This window comes from Microtus pennsylvanicus, chromosome 8 (assembly GCF_037038515.1).
Source record: "Microtus pennsylvanicus isolate mMicPen1 chromosome 8, mMicPen1.hap1, whole genome shotgun sequence".
Lineage (NCBI taxonomy): Eukaryota > Metazoa > Chordata > Mammalia > Rodentia > Cricetidae > Microtus > Microtus pennsylvanicus.
Window position 1 is genome coordinate 55,170,025 of NC_134586.1, and position 27,503 is coordinate 55,197,527.

A 27,503-nucleotide genomic window follows, 5' to 3' on the forward strand; every position below is an offset into this window, starting at 1 on the left:
CAGAAACCTCTCTCCCATCACCCTCTCTTGTGATCTTCCTATCAGCCTGGATCTGGAGCTGTAAGGTCTGTCTCTTCACTGTCCCCTTGTTCCTTGAATAGACCGTGTTCACCATGGTGCCTGGCTGGAGTCTGTAGCCCGTGCATGCATGCGTGAACAGCCATCTCCGTGGAAGAAGGGTGAGCACGCGCGTAAATGAGTGTGTGTATGGAATTCTAAAGTGGAGAGAAGAGTATGGGTTCACTAGAGTTGGGGCTACCTTGTTCCAATCTGGCTACTCACCAGATGGTGACTTTGATTTTGAGTTTGACTTTACCTTAATGAGCCTCAGTCTCTTCAGCTGAAACTTCTTGGCTCATATATTCCTTGTTCTCTGGATTGAGGTGTTTTATCAAAGGAAGGGACAGGAAGACACGAGACCAGATGCACTACCTGACATCTCCAGCAGATGTCGCTACGAGAGCGCCCTGAGCTTACACCTGCGCGAGTTCTCAGGTTCTGCTTCTGGTCATTGGGCTTCAGTCCAATTCCAAGTCTCCACTGGTAGCCAGATTTCGGAGATCCTGGAACGTCTAGCCCTCGCTGCAGCCAGTCCCTCGCACAGACGAGGGTGAGGAAAGAATGTGTGTGGTAGTAGTTCTTTAGATGAGGTCGCCACCCCGGTTCCCGGTTTCTAGCCCGTGTGACAGAACTCTAACCAGGCACGAGGGTTCTGGAATGAGCTTGTATCTTCTCCACCCAGAGAGTGGCCCTTGGGCACCTGCTGGTCTCAACCTGCGAATTAGTGAAGGAGAGCGGGATTCCACCGCCCCCCACCCACAACTCCGCTCTGCGCCCCCGCCTCCCACCGCGAGCTCGGAGGAGAACCGCGGGAGCGCGCTCGGGGCAGACATCCTCGACCCGCGGGCGCTCGGGCGCGGGGCGGGCGCTCCGGGAGGCGGGCGGGGGAAGGGCGGAGAGGGAGGGGCGGGGGCGGGCGGCAGCAGCGCCCCGCAGTCCCCGCGCCTCAAACACTTGCCGCGATCGCTGGCGCGCAGCGTCGCCCCGCGTTGTGCGCTTGTCCCTCTCTCTGGCTCCGCGGCTCCCGCGCTCTGGAACAGTCCCCAGCGCCTAGCGCGGACCGACGTCCTGACGGACGGCCCAGGGAGCCTCGGCTTGCGCCCCCTGAGCAGGCTATGTGGATTGCCCCGCCGGGCCCGGCCGGCGGGATCAGCACAGCCCTGCCCGTGGCACCCGCCACCAGCAGGGACTATGACCCGGAAAGCGCGGCGCTGCCTGGGCCACCTCTTTCTCAGCCTGGGCATCGTCTACCTCCGGATCGGGTAAGCGCCGCGCGCGTCCTCTTCGCGCGTGCGGTCCAGCGTGCGGTCCAGGCAAAGTTGCTTGGGTCCGGGAGGGAGGCGTGCTGCCCAACTTAGCTCAGGAGAGGCAGTGGGCGGTGCGGGAACCCTGAGGGCACAAAGGATCCCAGCCAGCGGACACCTCCTGAGCGCTTACTGTTCCGTAGACCTGGGCAGGGGATCGGGCCATCCCAAAGAATCGCGGAGTCTGGAAACCCTCAGAAACAAATAGCTCTGGGACTCTAGAGGAGACTAGCTGCTCCACAGGGTCATCTTTCCCAAGGACCCTGCAAGCCACAAGCACAGTAGGTCTGGCAGGACTACAAGCACCCCAGAGAGCTCGGTTCCCGGCAGAAACTCCATGCGTTGGGCGCAGCCCTTTTGCAGACAGGGCTCCCCAGGTAGCAAACAAGGACCTAGGGGCGGAGGAATGTTCTCTGGAAAAGCATTAACCACCTCTCAGAGGCCTGGCACCGCCTATTTCCAGCGACCCTCAGACCCACTTCCCAAGGCAGAAGGCAGCACCCTCAGCGAACAGAAACAAATAGTAAGTCCACAGATAGTCAATCGATGGTCAGAGATACCAAGGAGAAACGCTCTCTAGACACCAGCAAAGGGAAGCAAGACAGCCCGACCCTGGGGTCGCTGGGGTGGGAGCCAAGGAGCCCAGGCGTGCCTGGAGGTGGGGCAGGCAACACTCTTACTAGAAAGTGGAAATAGGCGGCTCCAGATACCGCTGCGCTGCATTACATGGTGTCTCCCTTTGTACTTAGGAAGTGACTTGTGCGGCAGGATTCGGGAGACGTGGTTGGCTTTAGTCATGGACAGAGGTGCTGGCGCCAAAGGGCCACCCTTGTAGATTTCACACCTGCCTCTCTACACACCCCCTCTACCTGCTGGGAACCTCATGTCGCCACTTTGGGGAGGACTCGATCCAAGACCAGGGGGGCGTGTGACAGACCCTTTGTGTTTCTCCATCGCCACCCTCAGGCCTCCCACTTCCCCAACCCCACCTCTCTGGAACGGGATTTCGCAACCAAGTGTGCGATGAGTGGACTAGGCGGCCTCCAGCCCGACCGCGGATCAAGAGGCGGCTTCTGGGCTCGCGCGCTGCCTGCCTGCGGGTGTGTTTTAAGTGTTATTGATTCGCCCGCGTCTGGATGGCTTTTCTTTTTCCCACTTGCTTTAATCTTCATCTTGGCCGGTGCACTGCCGCCCTTCGCTCATCCACTCATCCAGCATCCAGGAAGCGGGTCCGGCCTACTGGCTCTGGCCGCGATAGGTATTATCTTCTTTTTAATTAGAAACGGGGAGGAGACACAGAAAACTGCAGAAGGAGAAAACAGCAGAGCTTAAACCTCGGAGATCGGACACCTCATTGGCTCACTAGGGGCCCAGTTACCCTAGGGGGAGGAGGAGGTCAGGAGGGCGTGGCCTTCTCCTCTCTGGAGCAATTGAAGGGAGGCCCCAGTAAAGACTTGCAGTGACTTTGACCAGCTCCGCTGCCCCCTGGGTCCGAGGGTTAAGGTCCCCAAACCTCTGGAGGTTTCCCAGTCTGGTTGGTAAGAGTGGCTCCTGTGTCTCCCATTTTGTGTATTTTAAGTTTACCTGGGTTATTCAGATGACTCCAGCCCCTGGGAACTGTTACCAAATATTAAAAAACGGCACCTCAATATGTGCTTCCCAGCGACCCTTCTGGGCGCAGACTGCCTAGCAGAAGCTCTTGCTTAAGCAGTACTGGCTCTGAGATACACAAAGGGCTGTGAACTTGCTCCAGGTTCGAAAACAGAAAGGCTTTGATGGAAAAGAGGCCCGCCCCCTTGGGCACTAGTAAATTACTTCTCTGAAATTTGGGTCCCATGGTGTCATTGCTCTCTGTAGGGACAAACATATCCTGGGGGCCAGTTAGAGGTTTAGAGGACTTGTAGGTGAGATCTTTACTACCTCATCTTTCTGGTCTGCACTCCCTCAGACACTCCCCCCTCCCTGTGGCTCTGTGGGAGGTCCACTATAGTATCTGAGTTGAGGTTGTCCCCTCCAGCACCTGCGACCCTACAGTCTCCCTCCAGGTCTCACCCCCTGTATCTGTGTCCCCTCCAGTGGCTTCTCTTCCGTGGTCGCTCTGGGTGCGAGCATCATCTGTAACAAGATCCCAGGTCTGGCTCCCAGACAGCGGGCAATCTGCCAGAGCCGACCGGACGCCATCATCGTCATAGGAGAAGGCTCCCAAATGGGCCTGGACGAGTGTCAGTTTCAGTTCCGCAATGGCCGCTGGAACTGCTCAGCTCTGGGAGAGCGCACTGTCTTCGGGAAGGAGCTTAAAGTGGGTATGTGATCATCATACACCCTATGCCGGGCCTTCCAGGCCACCCTTGGGACCCTCCGTGGTCCCTTTACTAGCGCTGTGCTCTAGTGCCCTTGCTGATGGTATGTTGTGGGTGTATGGATTAACGTCTACTGAAGGCCAGGGTTGCAGATGGAAGCCATGCATGCACTTTGTTGGTTACAGACAACTACAAACCAACAGATGGGCCAAAGACTCACTGGCAGATCTAACGTGTTTTCAAATGAGGTATCAATTTAAATGTGGGGTGTTTTACCCATCATAGGGGGTTGCAGCTTCTTTTGGGAAATGGGCAGATCTATTGACCACTTAGTGTGGGCTGGCATCATTGTGATAGTTCGAGCTGAGACTGCAGCCTCCTGAGGGTAGGGTCTGAGTGACCCTTTCTCTGCCACAATCCCCAGCACTCCCTACTGTGGTCCAGCATGCATAGTCAGTCCCGTGACATAGACAGTCCCGCGAATCCATCTGATTTCTGCAGTAATGTTTGGCAGGGATGGGGGGTTGGTATGTGCAGACGTGTATATATGCCTGAGCATGTGCACACATGTATCCAACTTGTAGAGCAATCATGATAGGTGTGTGACGAGAAGAGAGCAGGGAATGTCACTGACCTTCCTGGACCATGGGGGAGGATGTGGAGATGTCTTCTCACTTTTATGTGTCCAGGCTTGGGGGCCCAAGATGACAACAGACGCACTTCTGTACTGTGTCCTTCCCCAAGCCACAGGGCAATTCAGGTCTCTTGGGGCTGGGCTTGTACACAGCTCTGCTGCAAAGGTCCCCTTGAATTGCTCTCTTCAGCCCTAGCACCAGCAATTCCAGCAAGATGCTCAAAACCCCCTGTCCAGTCCAGCATCCTCCACATTCTGGCTGCTTCCCCAGCTTCCCAGGCTGCTCCATCTCCCAGCTGCTCCCAGAAGGAACAGTGTAGTAGAAACCAGAGCAGGGTATTACTCTGTGAAAGACCCTTTAAAGGGGCCGTTCACTCCAGCCAGCAGGAGACTATTGCCCACCTGTTGCTGAGACTTTGGCCTCTTCAGGGCCACTCGGTCTTGTCCTCTTTTCCAAACACACTTCACTGGTTCCTCTTAAGGGCCATCGTGCCTCTCTGGAGATCAGTGCCCAAATCCTCTGCATGCATTCAAGTCTCTGGGAGCCTCCCACGACCTGCTCCTTGGCTCCATATCAGCCAGCACCTCACACTATCTCAGTGCTTTCTGCCCACTCCCAGCCAGCTCACAGTGAATATGTCATCCCCTGCCTCCAGGAGTCTTGCTCAGTCCACTTTGGTCACTAGATTCTGTATAGACTACAGAGTCGGGCCCTGTGGTCTGTATGACATGGGCAGGCAGGTCCCCTCCTGCAGAGCCCCTTTCCCAGCATTCCCTGTCTGGATACTCTTCACACCCACCTGTCCCCTCCCTCATGTCAGCCTCAAAATCAGTGTTATTGTAGAGGAGAGAGGAGCAGACCAACTCAGCTCAGGCAACACCAAGACTGCGGTTGAAGCCTCTGAAACCCTAGGCTCCCAAACCTTCCGTTTGTCACCTGTCAGCTTCGTCCTTCTCAAACGTCCTACCCAGGCTGGGTGTAAGGACCCTAATGGCCTTGCTGGACTATGAAGAATAAACTGAGCTTCAGAAGTGAGTGGCCACTTGGCCAAAGTGGGTGACAGGGTCTTCCAGGACAGAGATCATCTCTTACAACTTCCTGTTTCAGAACGAGTATAGCCAACCCACAGACACACTGTGACCCATTGGGCTGTAGCAGAGAGAGGACAGGATGGAGGCACTCTTGAATTATAACACCCCACACACCTGGCTACATACTGTGGGATTAGCCCTACATAGTCTAAGGAGGAGGGACGCCACCAGTATCCTGGGAAACAAAAGACTGGGTTAGAGGCATGCCAGTTGGGACAGGTAAACTATGAGGAAGCACAGAACATGGCAATGCTGGGGTACCATGGATGAAAGTGGAAGCTAGAGCTGGGAGATGTGGGGGCCCAGTCTAAGAAGCCTGAATTTCTAGGACTTGGAGTCTGTTGAGATATTCTGACTATGACCATGACTACCAATGTATGGGCTGCACCTTAAGCATTGTCACAAAAAACTGGCAACTTCCTATGAGTCAAGTCTTTCTCTTATGTTAACAAGTATCTTGTTATCTCTAAAATTTGGGATTCCTGGTATCCTCACCCTGTCGCCGCCCCAGGATTCTTCAGCTTTTCTCATAGAGGTGAAGTCTCTGATGTATGGATCTGCTCTGACACTCTGAACCATAGAGCACATGTGTCACCTTTTCAGGGACTTCTCAGAAGCTCCACCCTGCCCATCTTTGTATAGTCCATTGGCTAGAGTTTAGTCACATGGCTTCACCTAGCTGCAAGTGAAGCTGTGAAAGGCAGTCTTGTGTGCAGAGCAACCATGTTATCAGCTCAGGATGTGAGAGATACACAGGTAGATTATGAGGCAGGGTAGCTAGCTTCTAGTTCCTTCCTCCCACCTGCTCCCACCCATCCCTACTGTGGTCCTCTGTTCCGCCTGAGCTTCCTGGCTTTGCCTTTCCCTCTGAGTGTCTGGATTTTCATGCAGAGATCTGAGAAGGCTGTGAGCATGTCTGGACAAGGCCTCTTGGAAGCAGAAATTGAAACCAAGTCCAACACACCCAGGTGAAAAGGGGACTGTTGAAATGCCTAAGGAACTGGAAAACTAGGGATGGTGCTGGCTTCAGAATAGCTGGACCAGAGGTTGCATTGCTTTCCACCAATGCCATGGGGACAACCAGATGGTCATTGTAGACCCAGGACCGCAACAGGTCCAAGACTTCAGGAAAGACCCTTGACCTACCTCAATGCTTCTTATGGTTCTACAGCTTAATGGAGCTGGACTTTGGGTCATGTGTTCATTCCAAGGGCAAGGTGCCTTGCTGGCTACCACGAGAGAACTCCACTCTGGGCATCTCTCATGGAAAAGAAGCAAAATGCCAAAACTGGGGCTTAAATAGCTAGCATTTATTCCTACCAGTTCCTAAGGCTTGAGGTTCAAGACCAAGGCCCAGCAGGTGTGCTTTCTTCTGAATCTTCTGAAGCCTCTCTCTTGGACTTGCATAAGCTTTCTCCTCTTGGTGCTGGGGATCCAATCCAGGACCTTGCACTTACTAGGGCATCACTCTACCACTGCCTGTGAAGCTGTGTGGTTGCCTTGTCCTCACCTGCTTCTTCCTTTCCCTCATGGATGCTCTTATGGTTCTTTTTAAGAAGATACCAGTTTCATGGAAATTGGCCCACCAATGACTTTATTTTAACCCAACCACCCCTTTAAAGACTTCTGTCAGATTGCAGTCACATCTGGGTTGCTAGGGATCAGGGCTTCAGTGTGAGTTATGGGGGACATAACTGAGCCTACAGCAGCAAGCAGTGGTATGGTCCATGACTTAAGAGAAATGCTGGAGGGCTGGAAGGGGCTCAGAGGTGGGACACACACCCCCAGATGGAAAGAGGAGTTTGGATCTAAGAGCAAGGTAAGGGGCTTGCTAGCTAGTCACTGGGATCATGGGTAGTGGGAAAAACCAAGGGAACTGTGTCTAAGGTCCTAGGACACAGGGAGAGGGCTCAGGTAAGAGAGGGTTCTAGCAAGTAAAGCTTTCCTGAGAGTGCCAGGATTCTTTCTGTGTGGTGTAGGATGTGATATGTTTAATAAGCTGAGTCCTGGCCCAGGGAGACTCTCTGGGGGCCCAAGAAGGGCTCTAGCCCCACCCATCCCTATCCTTTTCTTCTGTGTTGGGGATTGAACTCAGGGCCTTAAGCCTGCTAGGCAAGTGCTCTGCCCCCTTAAAACACTTTCTTAGGCCATTAAAACCCTTTTCCAGTGGAGGAGGGATGGCCCTTCCTTGTGGGAACTTCCTTCTCCACTTGTCCCCTCCAAGGCCAAACTTTCTCCCGTTGTGAACGTGGAAGGGATGGAGAGCTTTCCATGTCCCTGGGGTTTATATTTTATTCATCATAACAGATATCCTCCCTGTGAAATGACTTCATTTCAGCTGAGTTTAATCATGGCGGTGGCAGATTCCACCTCTCTGTCACTCCATAGTGCCACTATGCCTTCCCAAGGGGACTCCTCAGACCTCCACATTCCTGCCAGGTTGAGTGGGTGCCACCCATGGAGCTCCCTGCCATCTTGATTTATATTTCCCAGGGAAGGGAGGAGGTTATGTTTACTCAGCCTGAGCTGCCTGTTCATGCCTTCTGCCCGTTGCCCTGTTGTCTTGCAGGTTCTCCCGTTGGGCTGGGATGGCATGGTGATACTGGTGTCATGATACTGTTGGGGAGCCTCACTCTCTGCTTTTCTTCACTGAGGCTCAAATGTGGCCAGAAGCTGAGACAGTCATTTCCTGTGGCCCTGTCCTGCCAGTCTTACAGAGAGGCAAAAGTTAGCTGCATCCGTGGCTGGTTTGGGGCAGAGCTGAGACTCAGTAGTGAATTCCCCATTGCTGGAGGGATTTGCCTATGTGTGTGAGCCAGACCTGAGAACCTCAGGGAAGCTGTCTGGGGCAGCTAGATGTGCTCCAGAGTCTGAGTCACACCCAGGTTTCCATTCTGCCTCACCCTTATATCGCTGATGACTTTGGGGGGCATGGACCTTTCTCCTCTCACTCTGCCCATCTGATGTGGTCCACCATGGCAGGTGGCAGCAGAAATACATGATACAGGAGTAAGACGCTGGCACCTGGTGGGCTGGATCTCCCCTTTCCCTCTTCATGGAGCCTGTGTGCTGATCCGATAGAGATACAGCTCAGGAGCTGGGGACTCATTCCCCAAGTTCTATTCTTTGTTTTTGTTTTGTTTTGTTTTAAGGTAGGGTAGTTGTCCTGGGACTCACTCTGTGGACCAGCCAGGTCTTGAACTCACACAGATCCACCTGCCTCTGACTCCTGGCCCAGGTTCAATTTTTTTGTGTGGCAGAAAGTATTGGCCAGGCCACTAACCTGAAGTCCTTACATTGACTTAAATTGTGTCCCCAAATCTGCCCGATTCTCATCGCCTGGTTTAAAGCATCTTCACACGGTCAGTGTCTGGACAACTTTCCTTATGCACTCTACCCAGCTTGGCCCTCCAGTCCATGCAGACATCAGTGTTGTTCTAAGTAGGATGTCCCCACATAAAACTCTATTGTGATTTCCTGTTGCTCTCGGAAGAAATGCAGACATGGTCCCTACTCCTTTGGCCAAGTCCTCTCTTGGCAGTCTGCTGTCCCCTCTGCCCACACGCCACTCCCCAGACGTCCTCCGTCTCTCTGCTTCCCACTCCCTTAGAGATGCCCCGCCATACTCCTGCAGTGCGTCCCTATCCACCCTTTCCCTTTCCATATCTTCCCCGATGCCATTGCTGCTCAGACAGCTCCAGGCCTTAGTCCTAACTACCTGCTGTCTCCTAGCCACAGACCTCGACCACAGTGATAAGGATGCCTGTCTCCCAGGTGGCTAGGGGATGGACGAGGCCGGTGAGTCCCCCTTTGTTGCTGGACCATCTCTATATCTCCAGCCAGAGCTCTGTAGGGAGCCACGGCTTCATGCCCAGCACATGGAAAACTGGTGACCACCATGAGCTCAGCAGACATGGGTACACCACAGAATACTGACCAGGGAATGGGTCTACAGCACACACAGGAGAGACAACCGAGCTGCTGCAGTAGCCTGCCACCCTGGTGTTATACAAGGTTCCCCTCCAGAGCCACCTCCTCCAGGAAGCTCTCCTTTGAGACAGCTGGCCCTGCCCAGTGGGCTGCTGTATTCATTGCACTCACCACGTGTGGACATGTGGAAGAACGCATCTCTAGTTAGTCATCTCTTCCAACCTGAGGCTCCTTAGGACTTGGGTCTGCCAAACTGCCTTCTTCTCCCAGGGCCCCCAGGCCTGGTAGAGGCCAGAACCTGGCACATCGTAGGTTTTCATGGAGTACCCAAAGACCACTCCTTTCCCCGCATGACCCCAGTGCCTTAGAGCCATGGAGCGCAGGCTAGCCCTGAACACCATGTGTGTCTTAGAGCCATGGAGCGCAAGCTAGCCCTGAACACCGTGTCCAGGAGTCCCTCACATAGTTTATAAGTGCTTTATTTTCCTTGCTGGGAAGATGAAGCATTTCATTTTCAAATAAATAAGACTGAACATTGTTTGCCACACATATCTGTTTGGGTCCTTTGATGCCGTGGCACTTATCATGGCAGCTGTTTTGTGTTTATAGTGCCAAGTGTGGGACCCAGGACCTTGTGTCCATTAGGCAAGCCTATTCGAATAGCCATCCAGTGCGCTCACTCTTCCGTCATCTTCCCTTTGCCTTGCCGTCCAGGGGGATAAGTATTGACCAGCCAAGAAAGACGATTGTAGCCTCACTCAAGAGCAGCTGTGTCCAAGTTCTGCTCAGCAGACTTGTCCCCGCCATACCCTGCCTGGCCCTGACCATCACTGGCAGATGCTGTGCAGGAGGGGTTTGGTTTCATGGCTGGTGATTGGGGGAACTTAGCTTGTAATACTCTTTGCTCTGACCGGGCTGATGTGTCTACCAGTATACTAAAAGCCCTAAAAACTTGAGCATCTGTTCCACGATAAAGCACTGCAGAGGCCCGTATACTGGGAATGGCTACTCTGTGATACCCTTACAGGCAACTGAACTCAAAATGTGATTTGGGGCCAACACTCAGGTCATCCACTCTCAGGTCCAACATCTTTTCTATGGGTCCAGAACAGGGGCCTGCTAGCATCCAGTGTGATTGGGACCCATCAGGTCTGCCCAGTCAGCATTCTGCAGCAATTCCCAGAAGGCACCTAGGAAATTTGGATGCCAGAGTCTCCACACAAGGGCAGTAGAAATTCACAGACATGTCTGACATATATCTGGTAATGCATGGTATAGGATAAAGAGCTCAGACCCAAAGCCTACAGCCATGAGGTTTTACAGTTTCTGAGGAGCATGTTTGGTTAAATTCACAGCTGTTAAATGTTTATGGGCTCAGATCCCTTCTTACCTACCTGCCCACCCCATGCTCACTCACCTGTCCCACAGACAGGATCTCTGTACAATAAAAACTGGTGAGCAACACACTAGTCAGTCACGGGTCTGTCCCTGTATCTTCCAGCATCTGATGGGAACAGATAAAGCTGGGATTGACGTGCGCTCCATGAAGGGCTGTGTCACCCGCAGAACCACCTGAAGTAGGGCTGGCCTGCAGGACACATAGAGGTGTGTACTAACCTCAGTACTAACACTTGCTCTCCTCCCCCTTGATGAGATTTCCCTAGAAGCTCCGGAGGAGCGTCTCTTGTCTACAGGGCAACCTGGTAGTGGCTTCCCGGGTTCTCAGTTCGCAGATGAGAAGGGTGAGGCTCAGGGATGCAGGGTGTAGGGTCGGAGTCATCCCACTGGCTGAGGCACAGTGGATGGCAAGTGTCCTGTCACGCAGACTGAGCTGAAGACACCTGGCATTGGTTCCCTGGGCTTCTGTGTAGAAAGTTCTGATATGTGGCTGATGCAAGGCTCAGCAGTGCATTGTGACTTGTGCAGGGTCCTAGACTCTGGAAAGGATGGGCCAGCAGGATGCTGGAGTGATGGGCAGGGTCAGAAGAGAGGCTTCAGAAAGAAATGGAGAATCCCAGATGACTGTGTTTGTTTGTTTGTTTGTTTGTTTGTTTTGAGACATAGCCTCATTTAGCCCAGGCTGACCTCAAACACACTATGTTGCTGAAGATGGAATTAAACTTCTCCCCACTCCCAAGTGCTAGGGTTACAGGCATGTTCCATCATTCCCAGATTTCCTATGGAAAGGTTTTGCACATCACATCCAGAGGTTTTGCTCAGGCAGGGAGTTGTCCAAGAGATTCGATCAGGAGGTTGAATGATAATCACATTCTTTGTGCACACAGAAATTTGCTACGTCGCCAGCATTATCAACAAAGAAATGGTGGTTTCCATCATGTGCTCAGGGGGTGCCACATTCCTTTCCAAATGCTCATGGCCTCCGGTTTGGTACCCTCCTGCAGAATTTTTCCAGGGATGGGCACACATGACCTAGGATTCAGCCTCAGGTCCACCCGCCTCCGTCAGGGCCAGGGAAACTCTGATGCATTACCTTTCTCTCTGGGGCAGGCATTTAAGCCTTTCTCTCCTCTATTCTAGAGGACTATCTGGGTCCATATCCCTTGCACGAGGACCCCTAAAATCCCCCAAATGCACTGTCTTTTTACCCACGGCTTGGAAAAGTGGAGCAGCGTTCAGCTGCTTGGCAGGATGGATGGGAAGTCCTTTCCAGGGAGAAAGATAGAGTGAGGGGCGGCCAGCTCCACTTTCCCTCTGCCTTTCTTAACAATGCACCATCTTGCCCAAGCAAAAGCTCTTTTCTTCCCCCATTCTCGCTTAGAACACAGCCAACAAAGGGCTTTTTGTCTCGTTTGCGTTTTTTTTTTTTTGCAAGCCTCAGTTCATCCTGGATTTTCGCTCTCCTGACATTATTCTTTGAGATGAGCTTTTTGTTACATGGTCTTTCCAGCTTCTCCATGGAAGACAGTCCGGTGCACACACACACACACACACACACTCACACAAACACTCATGCACACGCGCACTCCCTTGCACACACAGTCCCTTTCACACAGTCATTCATTCAACCCAGAGACTCCGTAGGTCAATAATCTAGATCCCCACAATTTCAAGGGGAGAGAAAGAAAACTCAAGTCAGTATAATATGCAGATGGATAAGGTGCTGGCCATCAACGCAGAGAGGGGACATCAGGAACCTCAGAAGTGGAGACATTTGCAGCCACATCATGGTAGATACCATGTTGTTAACTTGATGGTTAACAATGTCTACTTTGAGCTGCTGTTTGCTGATCCCTGCCAGGTGTGGGCCAGGCCTCCTTTCCAGAAAGATTATTCATGATTTCTATTCTAGAAATGAAGACCCCAAGGCCCAAGAGGCAGGTTAACTTGCCCAGCATCTGACCCTGCTGAGGAGCAGGGAAGCAGGGACCCATGATTTCTGCCTCACAGAGGAGCAGAAAGGGACTTTCTAAGCTTAAGAAAGTCATAACAAACGGATGGTGACCCTTGGGGGACAGTCAGCAGTGTGCTGTGGTTTGGCTCTGTGAGAAGAGGGACCCACAGACAGAGCTGAGGCAGGACAGCAGTTAGAGTGGGGTGAATGGCACCTGCCTTTCCCCATTTCTGTCTCCTGTCTCCTCATCTAACTCAACCCCCACACATGATCCTAACCCTTAACTCTCCTGGTTATGCCCCGAGTGCTTCCTAACTCCTGTGTGGCAGAGTGCTGGGCTGTGAGTGGCTACCACACCAGCCTGGTGAGAGCAACCTTTGTCCATTTGTCTGTTTTCCCAATCATCGCTTGTTTCTGCTGGTGTCACTGTGGGCTGCTCACTCTCTGACCCATTGGCTTTAAATAGCAAAAGAGAAAAAAAAACCCTGCAATGCACACTGTGGTTTCCAGTCAGATACCGTAAATACACCCAGATAATATTCCGGTGCAAACCACGGGCAGCATTCGCAAAGGGCGGAGGATGGAATCTTTGGGGCCAGCTTGGACAAGGGCTCATTTCCTCTGTCCCCGTGGGACTGCTCTGGAGCTGAACACAGAGGGCGTCGACCAGTCTCTGGCTTCACCTCAGTACTAACACTTGCCCTCCTCCCCCTTGATGAGATTTCTCTAGAAGCTCCAGAGGAGCGCCTCTTGTCTACAGGGCAACCTGGTAGTGGCTTCCCGGGTTCTCAGTTCGCAGATGAGAAGGGTGAGGCTCAGGGATGCAGGGTGTAGGGTTGGAGTCATCCCACTGGCTGAGGCACAGTGGATAGCAAGTGTCCTGTCACGCAGACTGAGCTGAAGACACCTGGCATTGGTTCCCTGGGCTTCTGTGTAGAAAGTTCTGATATGTGACTGATGGGAGTTGAGGGTAAGGTGGAGGGAGGGGATTCCTCACTGGGGACCTGGAGATCTGGGGGCCTGGGGACTGGTTCCAGTCTAGTCTCTGGAGTCCCAGGTGACCTCAGACAGGTCATCCTTCTATCTGTGGCTCTGGGAATCTGTTCTTTGACTCTAGGAACAGGAGATGGCTCTGCCCAAGACAGGATCCTGGGACTCAGATCTGGGATCCAGATCCCTACTCAGTTTCCCTTCACATCAATATCCCTGTCTTACCTGGCCCATACTGGACAGGGACATTGATCTGGGTGCCCCTGTCCTGGAGACTTCACTCTCACAGACCCTTCAAACCCTGACACCCCAGTCTCACCACTGCACTGTTCCGTGTCTTCGGAGTCCTCAGCTAATGCAGCGACCCTATCTTGCCATCTGCCTTCCTGCAAAAGCAAAGCCACACCTGAATCCCACAGCGTCCGACCTGCAGCACCATGCTTAGTGCACGTCAGGTGCTCAGGATGTGCTTCCTGGCCTAGGTGACAGAGGCCAGATTTTAAATGAAGACCTTCCTTTTGCCCCTGATAGTTTAGTGTAGACTCCTCATCACCAAGCTGGTAGCTGTTCACAAACATGTGTCAGATCTGGTGGAGAGGTGGGCTGGAAAAAGAGCCAAGAGTTGCAGGAAAGTGGGTCATATTCTAGAGTCCACCTTTAGGTCAGATCAGGTCAGCTCTTGTGCCTGGGCTTCTGTGAAGAGGTGACCAAGTCAGCCTGCCCCTCACAAGTTGGTTGCCTCGATCTGTTGATCAGCAAGGTGTTCAGGACACAGCCCAGCCAGCAGCCCATTTCTGAGGTCTTGGCACATACTGCATGAATGCAGTGTCATCAAGCCTCGTCCACCACATCTGTCTGTGGGAGCTGAAGGAACCACTTAGAACTTACCTGCAGATTCCCTGCAAGTACTGCGAGATGCACTCAGTAAGCGTCCCAGTGAAGGCTTTCCAGGCTGTGCTGGGAAGAGTGTGGACCATCAGGATTGAGGAATGGCCCAGGTCATGAATGGGGACACTATGTGACCTCTCAATTTGCTTCCGGCTGTACTTGTGCCTGTGACATCGGAATGTTTCTGTGGGCCTCAGCTCTTCAGTCCCAATCCAGGGAAGGAAGTTTGTGTGGGTAGAGCAGCAGGGTGACCAAGAGATTCCAGGACCCTTCCCTACTAGATCTGCCATCACCCCATTTCCTTCTCAGGGTACCAGGACCTGACCTGTATCAACTGTATTAACTGGCAAGTATTAACTGATAACCCAATGCTGTCTCTTGACAGAAGCAATGCATTCTGGGAAGATCTGATGCCTCTCCTCTCTAACCATGGCTTTCAGATGTAGTGACAAGGCAGGGTAGCAAGGCAGGACTGAGGAACAATGATGCCCAACAAAGACCTTGACTCTCAGTTCTGACCCTAGTCTAGGTAGAAAACTTTAGGCAATTGCTTTTCTTCTCAAAGCCTCTGTTTATCAGTAAAATTGGATGGTGTCTTACATTGGGGCTGCTGCGAAATACCCCAAAGAGCCAAGTGTGGGTTTGACACCAAGTAGGTGAACCACAAATGTTACTTATTGTCTACCCTTGTCCCCGTGAGTCTGCAGAGTCTGGGAATGACTGTGCTGGCTCCCTGGTTGTGGTAGACAGGACAGGCTGAGAGGCATGCAGCCTGTTCGCCATGGGCTCCACCTCTGCCTGGTCAGACCTTATAAAGCCTCACTCTCTTCATTTGCAAAGTGGGGCACTGTCACCAGCTCACTTGAGGGGCCATTTTTTTGTTTATTTTACTTTATTTTATTTTATGCGTATCCGTGTTTGGCCTGCATGTATGTATGTGCACCGTGTGCACGCTTGGTGCTTGCAGAGGTCACCAGTTGTGAGAACTGGACATGGTTTAGACAGCACCTGACCAGGGAGCATGGTACTATGCGAGGGGAGCTGTCCCTCCTTGCTTCTCAGAGCAGTGGGTGCTAAGGGCCAACTTGTCAGGGAGGTCAGGCCATGCATGGTCCAGCACCAGACTCCTTGCTGGTCAGGTACACCTTAAACTGGAAGCCTGACTGCCCTCCCCTCACCCCAGGGAATGTGTGAGCTGAGGCCATGGCCACCTCTGTAGCCATTGTCTTAGGTAACTGACTCTCATCACCTACATCACGCTGTGGCTTGGGAGACTCAAGAAATCAAGTGGGGGGCAGGCAGACACCCAAAGTTACCACAAGAAGCATAGGTGTGTCAGGGCTCCACCGGGCAGGGAGAAGCCCGAGAAGGGCGAGGCTGAGGGCGAGGCTCCTAGTCGCCCCTCAGTTTGCATATGGCACTTCTGGTCTGGCTAAGGGAACATCATTCTTTCCACCTGCTGCAGTGACAGCAAGGAGCACCTCTGTGCTCTGAGGTCATTTACTCCCAGGACAGCGCTCGTTCAGGTGAGGCAGCCAGGGCAGGTGTGCAGCTACACTCTGGTGGCCCAGGTGAGTTAGACTTCTCTGCTGGCTCCGGTTTCTTCAAATGTAAGCGCAAGGAAATGAAGAGCCACCCCCTTCACTTTCAGTTCTGTCCTCCACAAACGCTGTAATGACTAGTTTGGGACGCTTTCTCCAGCTTTAAACCTTGGTAATTGTTTTCTGTTCCCCACAACCTCCATAGGAAAGCGGGAGCTGTTATCACTTCTTTAACAAGGGCGGGATTAGGCACGGAGAGACAGCTGCCTCACCTGAGGTCACACAGCTGGAAAGCAGTGGAACACCATTGCCTCTGACTGTCCCTTTCTCCGAGGCCCTTGAGGGGTTGACATTGCTGGCAATACACCCCCCTAGAGTTTTGTTTCTCGTGTCTGTTTTCTGGAGTGAGCTGGTTGGGGGTAGGGCACTTCCTCCTTAACTCTCTATAATCCTGGGAAACTCAGCAGGTACGCAAAGTGTCTTCTGCAAGCAACAGCACTGAGCTGCCATTTTGAAGAAAGACAGGGGCTCCACTCTGAGGACCCCATTTTTAGATATTTGTTAAGCCAGATTCTGGCCTCAGCATTTTACGTGGCCCTCGCATTCCCTTCCTGGGTAGACATTGGCATTATCCCAGGCTCATGGATGAAGAGACCAAGGTCTTGGAGAAGAGGGACTATCCCATAGCAGTCAGTAAGTGGAAGATGTGAACCAGACATAAGCCTAACTTGATAGGGGTGCTGTGGGTCGCTTTCCTGAAAGTGGGAGCAATACTGGCTCTGTCCAGCCAAGCAGGGTACCAAAGCAGCAGTGGGGAGAAGGTAGAACAAGTGGTACATGAAGCAGATTCGAGGGAAGCCCAGGTGAAGGCCAGGATGCTAGGGCAAAGGTAACTACTTGCATGTTTCTCACCTGCTTCCTCAGTCTCCCTGGCAGCCCACTGCATCTCTGCCTCAGCTCCAAAACACGTTCTTCTGAGGTGTGTTCTCCCACCCATGCGCCTCCTCAGTTTCAGCTTCTTTCTCACTCCCCCAGGCTGTAAGAGCTCAACGCCCAGGGCTCCTTCAGGACTCATCATGGGCAAATCCTATTCTCCTCCACCCTGCAGTGCGCACATGTCTCTTGAACCTATTTGGCAAAGGGGAGACTGAGGTCCAGAGAAGCTAAGCGGCTAAGAGGCAGCAGGACACTTGCACCCACTCAGTATTTCTGTTGGCTGCATCTTGTTGCCCAGACCTTTCTACTCCTACAAGGCAGCCACAGAGAGGGTGGAGGACAGATATAGGAAACAGTGTGTCACAGTAGTATCAGTGGAGAGCCAGAGATACTGTTTCCAGAGGTGCCACTTGCTGAGCACTGGCTATAGCTTTGAAGACGAGCCCTTGATGCTTCTAATCTCTGCCACAGCTGCCGAGACCAAGGCACAGGGCAGGGGTGGTGATTACTAGTCAAGGCACAGGGGCGGGGATTAATGTCCCCAGCTTCAGCTTTCAACCTGTGCACTCTACCAGTGTTCCATAAATGTCACTTTTCTGTGATGTGAACACATGCACAGGTGACAAGATTCTGTCAGGTGTACTGGGAGAGGCAGGGGATAGAAATGGGATAGAAGATCTCTCTCTCTCTCTCTCTCTCTCTCTCTCTCTCTCTCTCTCTCACACACACACACACACACACACACACACACACACACACACACACACAAAATCCAGCTTTGCTGGGGTTCAGGGATTGCAGGAGAGTGAGTGTGTACTTGACTGGGGTCCCAGGCATTATCACCACCTAAGAAGTTCTCTTCACAGTCAACATGAGACATCTGGGTGACTCTTGGGGAGCCACTGCACTGTGCTCAGCCTCTCCCCTGGGCCGGATCCCACCTTCTCCCTAGATGCCTTTACTGGAGCGTCTCCCAGATCAGCTCTTACAAAGCTCTTTCCGCTCTTCTGCCCCCAGGGAGCCGGGAGGCTGCCTTCACCTATGCAATTATTGCTGCGGGTGTGGCCCATGCCATCACAGCTGCCTGCACCCAGGGCAACCTGAGCGACTGTGGCTGCGACAAGGAGAAGCAAGGCCAGTACCATCGGGACGAGGGCTGGAAGTGGGGTGGCTGCTCTGCCGACATCCGCTACGGCATCGGCTTCGCCAAGGTCTTCGTGGATGCCCGGGAGATCAAGCAGAATGCCCGTACCCTCATGAACTTACACAATAACGAGGCAGGCCGGAAGGTAGGCAGCAGGGAAGGCACTGCAGTGACAGGGGTGGTGTCTGGGAAAGCCCAGCTCTGCACCTAGCTTCGAGTGTAAGCATGAAGCTTATTGGCTGAATGCAAAAACCAAAATGGCTGCTTCCCAGCAAGGAGGTAAGAGGGAGGTGATAAGTTCTCTAGGGTTTCACTGTCAGCTGTATAAACGGACTCTGGGGAAGGACTGAGGCAGTTGATGGAGGCATGCACAGGGACCAGCTTTCAGAGTAGCTATCCTTTTCCTGTCCGCCTAAACCAAGACCTAAGCCAATCCTAGAAGAGTGGGGCAGGATTCCTCCTGTTTTCAGCAGACCGGCTGGGAAGGGAGGGGAGCTGGATGCCCAGACCATGAAGGGAAGCAGATAGGCCCGAAGATCCAGAGGGCAAAGCAAAGAGCCACGAGTTGGGGATAACAGAGGGAGGCTGCTCATGTAGGACCAGCCATGGCTGTTGAAATGCAGAAAGGCACCAATACAGGCTGGGAATCCCATCCCAGAAGTATTCGCACATCAGCAGCCTGACCAGGCACTGAGGGATGCCCCGGTCACTGCTACCTGAGAGGGCAGTGCCCCTGGTTAAGGCCTGAGGCTGGGGTGGGCTCCTGAAGGCCTGTGAAGGATTAGAGGTGGGAAGGGGTCTATGCTTTGCTCCATGGAGGTATCTGTGAGGCAGGGCGGACACAGACACAGAGCTGTGGTGAAGTAGCCCCAGGAGGTTGTGTCATCTGTAACATACTGTTCCTGGTGAAGAAACTGAGACACAGGCAGGAAGGGTCCCCCAGCACTGGAGCCAGGCATGTCTGGACACAGTGTTCACCTTCTCTGAACAGTTGTGTACATGGCTGCGGTGGCTGAGACGGTGACAGGGTCCCCTTTGCTCAGTCAGGCTCTGTCATTGCTGTCCTGCCAGGGTTGAGGAGAGGATGGAGGATCTGAGATCTGACCCAGCATCCTTAGTGCTCAGCCAGGAAGGCATGAGCCCATGTTGCCCACATGAGCAGAGGGACGCAGTGAGGAGTGTGATTGGAGGCCTACAAACCATGAAGGCATAGACAAACCTGTGTCCAGAAGGGTGTCCCTTTCTTGTGTCCCTCTGGCCACATGCTGTGTGTCACAGCCGCTGATCAGCCTTGATATGTAAAAGAAACCTGCTCTTCCCCAGAATGATATCCAAGTAAATCAGGTGGCCCCCAGGGACCATCTTGTCCAGACCAGTCATTCTGTGGGGGTCTCAGCTGTTCCATCCTTTCCATGGTCGCAAAGTCCTAGGGGGACATCAGAGGTCACAGGTACTGCCCCTTCCTGAAGCTTTCATTCCTTGGAAATTCCCTTCTTTATCTCCTCACCCCAGATACCTGTTTGGCCTATGCTGAGGTAACACATGAGGCTAGCCCATGTGTCACAGTGAACCCCAACTCCCAGCTGGGATGCAGCTTTGTTCCATAGCTTCCTCACTCAGGCCAGCCTTGGGGTGCCCCTTACCCTGGAGACAGACATGATGCACATGGACACATGGATCAGGGCCTGAGCAACTAGGTAGAGGCACGTTGGCTTCAGAGCAGAAAGGGGCAGAGGTCTTGGCAAAAGGGGCCTGCCTGAGGTGTGAGGAGCACAGAAGGAGGGATTTTTCTCGCTTGATGGTGAGGGCCTTTCTTAGTCACCGTTCTCGTGCTGAAAAGAGACACCATGACTAAGGCAACTCTTATGAAAGAAAGCATTTAACTGGGGGCTGGCTTACAGCTTCAGAGTCCTTTGTCATCGTGGCAGGGTGCATGGTGGCACATATCACTCTGGAGCAGTAGCTGAAAGCTACATCACTGTCTATAGGCAGAGAGACAGAGAGAGAGAGAGAGAGAGAGAGAGAGAGACAGAGAGAGAGAGAGAGAGAGAGAGAGAGAGAGAGAGAGAGATTGGGCCTGGCATAGGCTTTTGAAACCTCAACGCCTCCACCCCCCCACACCCAGTGACACATTTTGTCTAACAAAGCCATACTTCCTAATCCATCTAATCCTTTCAAATAGTGCTACTTCCTGGTGACTAAGCATCAAATATTTGAGCCTCTGGGGGCCACCGTGATTCAAACTACCACAGGACCTTTGGGTGTCTCCCCACAAGAGCAGTTCATCTAGGGACCATGTGCCATCCTGAGTATGAGAGTTAGATGGGGACCCTGGCCTAGGTCTGGATCTCAAGGATATTATTAGTTGTAAAGCACACCCTTCCCCAGGACTCCCCAGCATACACCAGGCTGCACTGGACTCCACACGGCTAGTGGGGAAAGGCCCACAGCAGTGGATGGAGATGGGTCAGGACACTTGAGAAGGATCGTGGTCTTGTTGATCACTCAGTGCCTCGCAGAGTCAAGACTCAACCTGACCACAGGCTCTGGAGCACCTCAGCAGTTGGTGTGAGAGGAAAGCAGGGGCAGGAGAGCCAGGAGAAAGGTCATCCATGCCTCCTGCAGGCTAATGAGGGGCCATTGCTACAGGAACACCTACTGTGTACCCTGCAAAGGATGAGGACCAGTGTGATTCCAGTGGACTCAAGACCCAGGCCATGGTGGCCAGGGCATGGCAGACCAATGTGTTTAGCCTCTGCCATGGCAGGGGTAGCCACAGAAAGGCAGGCCCAAGACTGTAGATGCTCCTGGGGAAGGGGCCTGGGAATTGAAATCCCTCTTCTAGACAGATGTCACAGGCCACTCTGCTCAGGCTGATGGAGTTCTAGACTCTCTCATTCTGGTTAGTGGTTCAAATCATAGGACACTAGAGGGAGAGAGACGTCTGGAGAATGGTCATTAAATACTCATGGCAATCTCTGTGTCCTTGAATTATCTCTTTCCCATCCCTTGGGTGGCAGTGAGATGAATTAATTACTCCATGGCCCGTGTCCTCAGGCTAGTGTGATTCAGATAAAAGGGCCAAACCTTTGACTCATGGCTGAATGTCGGGGAGAAAGGTGGTTCAGAAAACACAGCAACAGTGCAGTTTCCTATGGGAGACAAGGATCTTCAGTCAGGCCTTGAAGGAGAAGCAGAAGGATTCCAGGAAGAGGGCAGTTAGCATAAGCAGGCATGGGACTCAGGGGTGGAGTGCCTGCATTCATGATGCCCTCCAATCAATCCCCAGCATTGAGAAAAAGGAGAAGGCAGTTGTTAAATCCTAAAAGAGCAGTAGGGGCTCCATGGTCTGAGGCTGGGAACAGGTAGTGAGGTTGCTGAGGAGGTTGAAATCAATCCAGTGTCAGAAGTAGCCAGAAGCGGTGTGATGGGGTGAGCTTTGGGTGGATTCCTGTCCTTCCCTGGCACGGAATGGAGAGCTACAAAAGGCCTGAGAGGTAGCGGGTGCCGACATCCAGGAGTTGGGGAAGTATAATAAGCAGCCATTGGGCAATGATTGGGCGTGTGCTCCTCACTAAGTTAGGTAGAGGAGACAGGTGTTGAAGAGCACAGGAGGGCGCTTGGAGATGTAGAACTGGTGACTCCCGAGGGTTCTGGCACCTTCTGTGGAGCAGGCCCGGAACCACTGGAGAGACTGGGCAGCAGGAACTGCTAAGAATGCCAAGCCTCTGAGGGGTGAATGGCAGAGTTAAACAAAGACCAGGAGGGTTCTGGGGAGGGAGGTGCTGGAAGGGAGGTGACCAGAACACGGACAACCTGGGACCCGCACTGCACAGGAAACTTTTCCCCTAGTCTGCATCTGACAGTGGCTTCTGCTGTTTCTTGGCCTGGCAACATTATCTCTAAGTCCTCTAAGATGCAATGACATTGTATCTTCCTCCAACTCTAAGTCCTCACAGTGACATTGTATCTTCCTCCAAGCTGTAGAGGCTGTGGAAGGTGAAGTGTGCTGGGGAGCTCTGGAGGGTCCTGGGGAAGGATGGACTGTCAATAGCCCCTGTCTGCAGTGAGGGTTGAGACCAGGACCGGCAGCCTGAGGACAGGGCCCCCCACTGGGACAGGCCAGCCCTGCTGGAATGTGCCTTGCTCCAGGGAGGTGAGCTAAGGGGGATGGAATTCCACCTGAGTGTGGAGTCACCTCTTGCTCACAAGGGGTGTTGGTCTTGTCCCTTCCTGCCCTGCCCTGTCTGGTCTGGGTGCTCCTGGGGGCTGGCTTTCTACTCCGGGCATGGCTGCAGGGAGGCCAGTGTATCAGGGGACAACAGGGACCCAGCCCCTGGCAGCAAGGGTGAGGCCCAGATAAGACTTGCTCCACTTGGTTGCTGCTGGAAGCCACTTGCATACTTGACCAGAGAGAGTGGACAGTGTGGCATGTCAAGTGCCCAAGTGGCCAGGCCCCACCTCCCCGGAAACCAGCTAGCAGCCCTCAGGCTACTGTGCTCATAAGTCCCACCCCATGTTTAGGGCAGACATGGAATCTCACTTTCAAACCGCAGGAAAGGCCTGCATCCTGGGCTCAAGGGATCTGAAGGAGGGTGGCCTTGGGTCTTGGAGGCTTTTCCAGGACCGATGTGGGGTGGAAGAAGACTCGGAGCTCTTGCTTTGCCCTTGCCCTCCTGTGCTCACTAGCCTGTGGTCCTGAAGTCCTGGGCCAAGCATCTTGTTCCTACCCATGGCTTTTGCACAAGTTGCCCATCAGGGTGAAGTTCAGCTTCTAAGGAAGTCTTCTCTCCCCAGTGCCCACCTAGTCTCAGTATACCACTCAGCTTCCTCCCTCCCTCCCTCCCTTCCCACTCCTTCCCTCCCTCTCTCCTTTCTTTCTTTCTTTCTTTCTTTCTTTCTTTCTTTCTTTCTTTCTTTCTTTCTTTCTTTCTTTCTTGACATAGTTTTGCTATATAGCCTAAGCTGGCCTTAAACTTATCTTTTTCTTTCTTTTCTTTTGTTTTTTTTTTTTTTTTTTTTGTGCGTGGGGATTTGAAACAGAGTTCCTTTGGGCGACGGGCCTCTGCTTTTAATTTTTAAGGCAACCTGCCCCTTGAATTTATTCTCTTTGCCCCGCCCTTCATGTCTTTATGGCCCATCACCTCCCACCACAAGGAGGGGGCAGGACAGCTGAATCCTCTATGCCTGGAATGGTGCCCCGCACACAGTGGGGTTCAAGAAGGGTTTATAGAGTGCATGAATGAATGGCAAGTTTCTTCTCTTTCCTGGAAGTGTCTGGGGAGTAGGATGCCAGGTGTCATTGAAGATTCCCAGTTAAATTTGGATTCAAGATAAAAAAAAATCAATTTTATATGTGTTCTAAATGTTTTATGAGACACAATTAGATGTCTTCTTTCTTTATGTCAATTTTGAATTTAACTGTTTTGTGTATTCTGAATGAAGCTCATGCCATGGTAACTATGGGCTCACATGAAGCAGGAAGAACACAGACTCTAAGAACCCGCTGTTCAGTTCCCCCATAGTGGCAGCCATGGAACTGTAGGATGTTGTTACCCCCGGACTCTGGCATTGATACCATAGAGATACAGAGCCTGAGGGCTGTGTGCCACATTCCCTCCCTCGGGACACCCAGTTGGCACACACCACTAATCCCCCTCCTATGTTTATAATTTTGTCATGTTGGAAGGTTGTATAGGAGTGCTGAAGTGTGCAGCCTAGAGAATCCTTTTTTTTTTTTTTCTGAGACAGGTTTTCTCTGTAACCATTCTGGCTGTCCTGGAACTCACTTTGTAGACCAGGCTGGCCTGAGACTCACAGAGATCCACCTGCCTCTGCCTGTCGAGGGCAGGGATGAAAGGTGTGTGCCACCACTGCCCTGCTAGAATCCCTTCCTGCTCAGTGTTATCTCCTAGACTCATTCAAGTTGCTGTTTGCACAGTAGCTCTTGCCTCTCAGCAGCCACGTGACAGTCCACAGCTCAGAGGCAGCACACTTGGTTTATCTGTTCCCCCGCTGAAGGACATCTGGTTTGTTGGCAAGCTTGGGCCGTCATAAATAGAGCTGCGGTGAATGTGTGTGTGCAGATTTTTCTACGACTGTACATGTCTAGTTCTCTCTACTAAATGCCAGGAGTGCCAACATACTGTTGCTGAGATTTTAGCATTATGATAAAGCAGCAAAGCATCCTACAGAGGGGTGTCAGCTTCGCATAACAACTGCCGAGACTACTGAACCGTAAAGGGGAAGAGTTGCCTTGGCTCATGGTGTTGGGGGTTCATCCCACGATGGGTTGGTCCTGTTGCTGTGGGTTGGTGGCAGGTCATCTCAGTAGGATGTATGAGGGAACAAAGCTGCACACTTCATGTCTGGAAGGTGACAGACAGGGATGGGGTGGACTATGTCTCACTTTCCCCTTTGAGGTTACCTTCAATGACTTGAAAACCCCCTACATGACCTATTGGGAACCAGCCCTTTACTACATGGGATTCTGGGGGACATCCCAGGTTAAGCTACAGCACTGGTGTTGCCATTTTCCACTCCCATAAGCCAACTGTGAGTGACCTGGCTTCTCCACAGCCGTGCCCACACTTGCTGATAACACAGGTTTTTATTTCTGTCATTGTGATGGGTGTGTGCCGTATCTCACTGCGGTTCTAGCCACACCTCCAGTGGCTGATGAGGTGAGCGCCTCTTCTTGTGTGTTTCTGCTATCTGTATACCCCAGAGGGCACAGTCAGAACATGTCTGTCTGGCTTGCCTTTTTACTGTTGGTTTTGGACATTTTTAATTCATCTATTCAGATGCTCTTGTCAGGTCCATGGTTTACAAGTCTTTCCCCAGTCTACAGCTTGTCTTTTTATCTCTATGACAGGGCCTTTCACAGAGCAAAAGTGGGCCCATTGTTGCTACTGTTTGATTGTATATACCATCTCACTGTAGCTCAGCCAGCCTGGAACTTGTGGGATGGAAGTCTTTGAAGGTTAGCTAAGAACCCTTTGAACCCTAGGCCCCTAGGGTGCTTTACTTCTAAAAGTTTTGCATTTAAATTCCTGGTATGGTGGCATGTGCCTGTAAGGCCAGGACTCAGAGGGCTGAGGCAGGTAGACTGAGTTTAGGGTCAGCCTGATCTATATAGTAAAGCCCTGACTAAAAAAAAAAAACCTAAGCATTTAAGCCCATCCATTTTATAACTAGTTGTTTTAATCCAACAAGTTACTGCTTTTAAAAATTAATTAAAATTTTAATCTATTTTAAAGTGCCTAATATAAATTTACCACTTCAACTATACATATATTTATATGATTAAGCAGTTCAAAGTCCATTAGTATCATGAAACATCACCACATCTGTGCACAGACTCCATCAGACTTGTACAGAGCCCTCCATCATATCTGCACAGGAGACATCATCTCACTTGTGCCAGAGACATCATCATCCCTATGCCAAAACGTCCATTTCTACATCTATACCAGAGCCTCCATCACCACACTTATACCAGAGCCTCCATCCCCACACCTCCATTCCCAGACCTATTCCAGAGCCTCCATTCCCACACCTATACCAAGACCTCTATCCCCAAACTGTGCCAGGGCTTCCATCCCCACACCTGTACCAGAGCCTTAATCCTCTCACCTATACCAGAGCCTGAATCCCCACACCTCTACCAGAGCCTCCATCCCACACCTCTACCAGAGCCTCCATCCCCACACCTGTGCCAGAGCCTCCATCCCCACACCTGTGCCAGAGCCTCCATCCCCACACCTGTGCCAGAGCCTCCATCCCCACACCTGTACCAGAGCCTCCATCCCCACACCTATGCCAGAGCCTCCATCCCCACACCTGTGCCAGAGCCTCCATCCCCACACCTGTACCAGAGCCTCCATCCCCACACCTATGCCAGAGCCTCCATCCCCACACCTGTGCCTGAGCCTCCATCCCCACACCTGTACCAGAGCCTCCATCCCCACACCTGTGGCAGAGCCTCCATCCCACACCTCTACCAGAGCCTCCATCCCCACACCTATGCCAGAGCCTCCATCCCCACACCTGTGCCTGAGCCTCCATCCCCACACCTCTACCAGAGCCTCCATCCCCACACCTCTACCAGAGCCTCCATCCCCACACCTCTACCAGAGCCTCCATCCCCACACCTCTACCAGAGCCTCCATCCCCACACCTCTACCAGAGCCTCCATCCATATGCCTATACCAGGACCTCCATTCCCAGACCTATTCCAGAGCCTCCATCCCTATACCTGTACTAGAGCCTCCATTCCCACACCTATACCAAGACCTCTATCCCCAAACTGTGCCAGGGCTTCCATCCCCACACCTGTACCAGAGCCTTAATCCTCTCACCTATACCAGAGCCTCAATCCCCACACCTCTACCAGAGCCTCCATCCCACACCTCTACCAGAGCCTCCATCCCCACACCTCTACCAGAGCCTCCATCCCACACCTCTACCAGAGCCTCCATCCCCACACCTCTACCAGAGCCTCCATCCCCACACCTGTGCCAAGCCTCCATCCCCACACCTGTGCCAGAGCCTCCATCCCCACACCTATGCCAGAGCCTCCATCCCCACACCTCTACCAGAGCCTCCATCCCACACCTCTACCAGAGCCTCCATCCCCACACCTGTGCCAGAGCCTCCATCCCACACCTCTACCAGAGCCTCCATCCCCACACCTGTGCCAGAGCCTCCATCCCCACACCTGTGCCAGAGCCTCCATCCCACACCTCTACCAGAGCCTCCATCCCCACACCTCTACCAGAGCCTCCATCCCCACACCTGTGCCAGAGCCTCCATCCCACACCTCTACCAGAGCCTCCATCCCCACACCTGTGCCAGAGCCTCCATCCCCACACCTGTGCCAGAGCCTCCATCCCCACACCTATGCCAGAGCCTCCATCCCCACACCTGTGCCTGAGCCTCCATCCCACACCTCTACCAGAGCCTCCATCCCCACACCTGTGCCAGAGCCTCCATCCCCACACCTCTACCAGAGCCTCCATCCCCACACCTCTACCAGAGCCTCCATCCCCACACCTCTACCAGAGCCTCCATCCCTACACCTCTACCATAGCCTCCATCCCTGCACGTGTGCCAGAGCCTCCATCCCCACACCTGTGCCAGAGCCTCCATCCCCACACCTGTGCCAGAGCCTCCATCCCCACACCTGTGCCAGAGCCTCCATCCCCACACCTGTGCCTGAGCCTCCATCCCTACACCTATGCCAGAGCCTCCATCCCCACACCTGTGCCAGAGCCTCCATCCCCACACCTGTGCCTGAGCCTCCATCCCCACACCTGTGCCTGAGCCTCCAT

At 52.8% G+C, this 27,503-nt stretch overlaps 1 protein-coding gene across 2 annotated transcripts in view; it reads left to right on the forward strand.

Annotated features, from left to right (window-relative positions):
- Positions 1–985: 985 nt before the first annotated feature.
- Positions 986–27,503, forward strand: part of Wnt7a (Wnt family member 7A) — a 50,389-nt gene continuing 23,871 nt past the window's right edge. The window contains exons 1-3 of one of the 2 annotated variants that reach the window (XM_075983483.1): positions 986–1,322; positions 3,441–3,667; positions 18,045–18,316. In XM_075983483.1, coding sequence (XP_075839598.1) covers positions 1,252–1,322; positions 3,441–3,667; positions 18,045–18,316 — 570 coding nt within the window. In that variant the 5' untranslated portion in view covers positions 986–1,251. The remainder of the gene's footprint in view (positions 1,323–3,440; positions 3,668–18,044; positions 18,317–27,503) is intronic. The other variant, XM_075983484.1, reaches the window with a different exon arrangement.